Here is a 6,849-nt window from a genome sequence, read left to right on the forward strand (position 1 = left end):
TTTTTTTTTGTCAATGAGTTGATATTCTCATGTTAATTCCAATTAAAATCAGAAAAACAATATTATAACCAACTCATTCGTGACTGCCAGTGACTCAGTGGCAGAGGTAGTGCTAGCATCTCAAATATATGATTCCCATTGCCTCAGTTTAACAACGGGATAAAGAAATAGCAAATTTTTCTTTTCCTCAACAAAGACTGTTGAAATAACCACAATTTTTGTATGCAAATTCTTCTATTTTACAAAGCAATAATAAATCAATTTTTAAATTTAAAATTCAGAAAGAAAACAAGGATATAAAAGCAACTAACCTATTGACCCTCAAAATATTGTGTAAAACAGACATCATTATAATTCCTGTTTCAATGTCATCTGTTATTAGCAACTGCAGGAAATGATCATTTTGCAGGACTGCAACAAAAGAAAAACAAACAAAAAAAAAGTCAAGCAATCTGAACCACGAATGTAATTATATTTATTTGTTTTTACAGTATTTTTATGGAACAAAGGCCATAACAAAGAAAAACCACATAGTGTTTCTAGATCAGACTTCCTCTGCACCGGAACTTACAGGAAAAGTGAACTACATCATCTTAAAAACATGTTGAGTCCTGATTTTTCTGTCTTTGGAAATCTGTTAGGTACTGTTGTCTTTAAAAGTTTTAACCTTACTCACGCTCTTAATGCACCTCCTTATTGTTACRGCTGTAGCATTGAGAGGGACGACAATATCCAGAAAAGATAAGCATTTCAAACTTAACAGTTTGTCACACCAGGTTTATTTAATGTAAGTCCACGGATGTCATTAAAGTACCATCATTTTTTATTCAAGTGTATCATTGTTTACATACTTAGTAATTTTTCTAGTTCATTTTTTTATAGTTAAACATYTTATGATATTTAACTTAAGTTTTTGTGTTAGAAACAATTTCTGTTTTTATCATTACCTACAAATCACTGTGATTAAAATTGGCTTAATTGTTAGCTTAGTTTGTCCGAAGTGTAAAGTTTCTTAGATATTCATAAAATTTTCTGGCATGGAAAAAAATTCAGGAATCTGTTGCCAAGTTTATCCCCCTTTTAGGGCCTGCCATTTACTCTGGTCAAATTTCTGCATACACAGAGACAGATCAAAGAGATGAACTGTATTTTACCAGGAAAAAGAAAAGAAAAGATTTTGTAAAGATAGAGAATTACAAAGTGAAATTGCAGTAAGACACTTTTATTGTTTGTCTCTGAAAGAATAAAAGGGCAACTCTTTAATATTTCCCTTTAGTGGATCTTTTCCACTTTAGCTATTGCTGTTTCTGTTGAATAAACTATTTTAAGAGATTGCTCTAAAGAGCACTCTAATAAAAAAATAGCTGGATATTGGCTTTAGACTGATTCTTGACATGTGTAGATAGAGTAAATCAATTTTTAGGTGTTTTAGGAGTTCAATTTTCTCTTACCACACTCTGTTAGTTCAATATGCCCACTGAACAGCCAGCAGATGGCATCAGTTACTGTATGGAAACAATGTAAAAAATCTTTTTTTTCTTCATCCTAAACAAAAAGAAGTAGATAAACACATATGTATGCATCTTCTTTGAGGACTATAGCTGATGTAGGGGGCAGGTTTGTGTTTCAGGGATTCTGAGAYTAACTTCACCAGGAACTTCCCAGATCATGTTAGTCAAATCCCAGGAACAAGCCAAAAAAAGAATCCTTGATCAATATACAAAATAGACTGTAAATGTGTTTGCTTGTGATAACATTTGACTGAACTCAATGACCAGGAAAAATTCAGGTTTTAATACATGAAAACACATACAGACACAGATTCAAAAGTCTATTTTCCAACTGTGATTCACTAAAGCCTTGGTCTGTGAACAGCTAAGGGTCTTTTGATTGTTCAATGTTGCTGGCAAATGTTGTTGAACAGCACTGTTGTTATACATCTTCTTTATTAAGTGTACTTCCACAAACAAAACTCCGGAAAGTTTTGAGCTGTAAGCCCCAACCACCCATCACGGTTTAATACTGTATTTGGTTCATACTGACAATAAGAGATACAAAATATAATACTAAGTTAAGGTACAATATTATCTGTTCTGTGTTTTGGCAATATGTTAGTTTCTGCTAGCTATTTCAGTACTTCCCTTGACTTCAAAGGCTTGTATAGAAAGCAACTGAGGCTAGAATAAACTACAAATCTCTGCTGGCAGAGTGGGATTTCCAAAGCTCCATGAAGCAAGCATCAATTCTGGGTGCCCAGTCACCTCTGAGACCACAAATTTTAAAAGCCAAAGTACTGACTATAATATAGACTGCATTTGCATTCAACAGTAATCGTTGCTCACAAGCATAACTCAAGTAGCACGTAGGTTGAAATACATAATAAAAAAGTGTGGGGGAAATCGCATATTGTGGGTAAAACTTGAGTCTCCTGGGATGTCATTCAGGAAGTTTGCTTCTTAAGCACTACATGCACTTTAAAAGTAGTGAACTAACAGAACGTATGCCATTTTAGTGATTTTTTCTGAGAAGTAATTACGTATGTGGCACCCAGCATAATATGCCATAGAAAGATTCTGATTAAATGCAAGAAGTCAGTAAGCCAAAAAATGAGACACTAAGGGGATATTAAAAAAAAAAAAAGGAAATTAAAAGAAACTTTCAGAATTTGTGAGGTTGGTTATATAAATTATTCTAAAATTTTTGCTAATTCTAGATTTCTGAAAAGCACGAAGAAATCTGGCTGGGCAAAACCCTCCTTGTCTGCAAAGAGGGGTAGAGTTGTGAGGAAGTGCTCACACCTACTAATTCACAAAGTCTCCCTTTGGGGTTCCTGATTTGCCAATTCAGAATCAGCGGACGCYTTCAGATTTATTTATTTTTTTGCCAATTTCACTGCAGAAATTATACGGCAAAACAGATTTCAACATTTCTGATTTAGAGTCTGCTACCTTAGGATGTCCTAAACCATACTTTCTTTTTGTAAAGCAGAATAAAGCACTAAGAACACAGTGGCCGCAGTAATTATATGTAAATTAAAAAAAAAACAGTATGATGATTGGGAGGCTCCCTTTTGTAAGGCATTTTTCTTCTATCTTACTCTCTTAATTCTTCTATCCAACTTACAATTGCCTTTTCTCCCCTTTTAAAACAACCTACAAGTAGTAGCCAAACACTCTAAACAATTGCAATAATAAACTAGTATGATAATAAACTAGTTTTTGCACATATAATAGACTGTTTGCTCTAAGATGACAGATTTCAGTTTAAGTTCCAAGATAAATTTTTGTAATTTCTGAAAAATAGAATTTCATAATACAGTGTACCTAGAATAATATCCCACTTAAAGCATATAAAAGCTTGGGAAATATACAGAGGTGCTCTGCTCTTTTAACTATGAAATGTAATACCTTGATTGCTCGAATGAAGCGTGCTTGCAGGCGTCTTCCCAAAAACAGCAGGTTGTCTATAGCTGAAGGAAGAAATTTCTTGTAAAATTCCTCTGGATCCTCTTTCACCTCAAGTCCCACACAACAATGACTGAAATTAAAAGAGAGAAAAAAAAAAAAACATAAACCAACCTGAATAGTCCAGGGCCTTCTGTCTGAACCTCTTTGAATGAATGTCATGTCATGTCATCAGAGGAGAAATGCTTGACTGAAATGGGACAATTCAACGCCGAATAACAGTTAACTGCTGGGGCTAGCTCCAAGGTGGCTGCCTCAGAAGGAAGAGGTATCACTGTGAGGCTGGAGACAGCGAGCATATTACTACTTATTACAAACTAATACTTATTACAGCATGTCTTCATTTAAAATATAGCCAAGTCGCTTTGCCCTTTAGCTTTACAGCACCTGTGCAGGTCTGTTCCATATGTTAGTTAAGGGCTCTGATGGTCATCAGGGGAAAAAAAGCAAAATAGAAAGGTAAACATAAACCTGATGAAGTGGATGCAGACCAAGCAATGAGAATATGTATAAAAAATCTTCAATGATACTGTCTGTAAATTTCCTCTACTTGAGGAATACATGTGGGCTAGAAATCAGTACCTCAGATCCAAGTTTGATTATTTTACTTACAATAAACATATTGGTCATTTCTGGAAGACTGTTCACAAGAAACTGCTCTGCAAGTTTCACAACTGGTAGTTTTTTCACTCTGTACTCTGCACTGACACAAGTGCAACAGAAGAGTTTTCATAACTTTTTATGAATTTTGTTTTTTGATATATTATCTGAGCTGTCTTGGCTTGCTGTGAATGTGTACATGCAAAGCTTTGCTTACTGAAGCCCTTGGAAAACAAATTCTAGGCATGAAGCTGAGATTCATGTGGTTGCAAAAGGACATTTTTACAACTAAAATAAATTTTATTTTTCTCTGAAAATTGAAATAGCTTGTAAGAGATGATTTAAATATCACATAGCCCTGGCAATACATCTTCTATCTCTTAGTAAAATTCCTAGCATTACAGATTCATATTGTAGATACGGTATAAATAAAAAATGGCTAATTTTGTCACGTCTTAAAATGTTGCTTCCTAGTTAACCCAAAATCAGGTACAACCTGGGGAAAACTTAAGAATTACTTATTTTTACTGACATTTAAAATTGAGATTGGATCATGATATTTAAGTTTACATTTGTCTTATTTGTCAGCTATGAATTAAACTAAATTATGATCTTCTTATTAAAACACTACATCAAGCTATCTGGTTTGTGTTAATTGTATCCTCTATTATGTTTAAAATTTAAATAGATATGTTCACTCACAACTTGGCTTGAGTGCATATATCTTCAGGCGGAAGATTTTTGCAAATGAATTTTAAATAACATTTTTTTAAATAACTGCCATTCAAAATTAGCAATTACTTCACAAAAAATGTGACACAGATGAGCACTGTCTACAAAAAAAGGTAAACCCAACACATAAACTGTTCCCACCAGTTTGCTCAGCTCAGTGAAACACAACGCAAATGAATTAAACAGGACCAATTAGGCTATGCCTGACCCCTCTGTTCTTGACTGCTCCCTGCACTTTAACCCTGGCCTTTCCTGAACAACAAGCCTTATTCTGGATGGGAGCCAGTGCATTACAGCTTGAAAAGAAAAACAGCAAGATGAAAGCCCAGAAGAAAACAAGAAAAAAACTTCTGAGCAATTTTTCTTACCTTAGTATCTCTGCTAGCTGGGCAGCAGTAGCCCAGCCTCCACGCAGTCGAGAGTAATCTTGTCTAAGGACCAGCATGCAGTACTGAGTAAGATCATAATAGTATATATCTTGCTTAATTTTTTTTGATTGTTTACATCCCAAGGAAGTACTATTTAAAATTTCTGTGGGAAGAAAGCAGAAAATAGGCTAGGAAGAGCATATGATTCTGATGCAAAAGAGTAACTTTTTTTTTCTAAACATAATATACATAAACACACTAGGATCAATGTAATCCTAAAAGTGGTAACATAAAGCATTTTATCGGCACTTTTCACTCTTACAGCCACAATGTATGTTAGACAACTGAGCTTGTATTTCTATTTTTTCATCATACATTCAAATAGTAAAACATACATTATCTGGTATGTATCCCATTTGTATGAATTTCCTAGGCCAAACAAAACCACAATGAAAAGCCACTGTGAAGTGTATAACCTCCTTGTAATTACATCCCAATTTAGAACAGACCCTAACTTGTTTCCACTGTTTCTACRGGCAGTGGATATGAGGCCAAGAGGGTATATGGGGACTCACACAGGAGCTTGTGGTTGTGTTTCTGTGTTAAGGCTTAAAAAATGCTTACTGACAATCACTCCCAGCCCCTCTTGCTCTCTGTTCAAAAGCACTGGGAGAAATTACTTGACCAAGCATGAGATTCCTGCCCACATTAGCAGAGGTCTTAGAAAAATGGTGACAGCAGAAAGGGATAGAAGAGCTCCCCTCCATTCCTCCCCCCATCCTCCCTTGTGTCCCCAAGTCAAATGTCACCCATGTCCGGAAAAGCTGTATGATCAAACCTATGGTTTCCAGCCCTCCTAGAAATACAGGAAAAAAAAAAAAAAAAAAAAAAAAAAAAAAAAAAAAAAAAAAAAACAAAAAAAAAAAACCCTCCTAGAAATACAACAGGGAAAAAAAAAAAAACTTCCGAATGTGAGGACGCAGAGGGGGAAAAGCCTGTCCATACTTCACCATCTCGTCCTTTTACTTCAGAAAAGGCATCAATTACCCTTTAACTTCAGAAGCAGCACCGGGACGTCCTCATCCTTGCTCTCCGTGATGCGAGCAGCCAAGGCCAGCACCGCGGGGTCCGCGGCCGCCGGCCTCGCGCCGGCCGCGCTGGCCATAGCAGGCCGCGCGGGGTCCGCGGCAGCAGCGGCTCAGCTCCCCGCTCACGGTCGAGCCGTTCCCGCGTGGGTGCGGGGTCCCTGTGCGACTACGCCCATCCAGCCACCAGCCTGGAGCTCAAGCGCTCGGGCTGCGAGCCCGTCCCTGAGGAAAGGACAAAGGGGGGGGGGGACACACACATCCAGGCTGCCCTGCTCGCCCCCGACCAGGCAGAACACCCCCGCGAGGCCCAGGCGCCACGAGTGGGGCTGGGGCCGCGGAAGGCCCCGGTTCGCCCCCCCTCCCCCCCACTGCGAGGCTCGGGGTCCTGTCACGACCGCTCCAACGGCCGTGCGGGCCGCCCCCACTTCGGCCGCGCGAAGGGGGGGGAGGGGGAAAGGGGGCAATGGGGCCGCCGGTCCTAACGAGCGGGCGCCGCTTCCAACCCCCCCCCCCCGGCCCCCCCCCCGCCGGTGGTCGCGGCCGCTCTCCACCAACCAGAGCGCACCCCTGAGGGAGGAGGGTAATATTTGCATATCC

General features: G+C 38.5%; 1 protein-coding gene across 3 annotated transcripts in view; it reads right to left on the reverse strand.

Moving 5' to 3' along the window:
* Window positions 1–6,849, reverse strand: part of IQCB1 (IQ motif containing B1) — an 18,974-nt gene extending 12,125 nt beyond the window's left edge. The window contains exons 1-6 of one of the 3 annotated variants that reach the window (XM_085311007.1): window positions 6,818–6,849; window positions 6,212–6,474; window positions 5,165–5,327; window positions 3,408–3,537; window positions 1,452–1,545; window positions 312–411 (exon numbers count right to left, since the gene is read on the reverse strand). In XM_085311007.1, the coding sequence (XP_085167133.1) occupies window positions 312–411; window positions 1,452–1,545; window positions 3,408–3,537; window positions 5,165–5,327; window positions 6,212–6,329 (605 nt within the window). In that variant the 5' untranslated portion in view covers window positions 6,330–6,474; window positions 6,818–6,849. Of the gene's footprint in view, window positions 1–311; window positions 412–1,451; window positions 1,546–3,407; window positions 3,538–5,164; window positions 5,328–6,211; window positions 6,785–6,807 lie in introns of those variants that run through there. The other 2 variants (XM_085311009.1, XM_085311008.1) reach the window with 2 other exon arrangements.

This window comes from Rhea americana, unplaced genomic scaffold, assembly GCF_003343005.1.
Source record: "Rhea americana isolate MKP2758 unplaced genomic scaffold, rheAme1 scaffold_33, whole genome shotgun sequence".
In the NCBI taxonomy this organism is placed as follows: Eukaryota; Metazoa; Chordata; class Aves; order Rheiformes; family Rheidae; genus Rhea; species Rhea americana.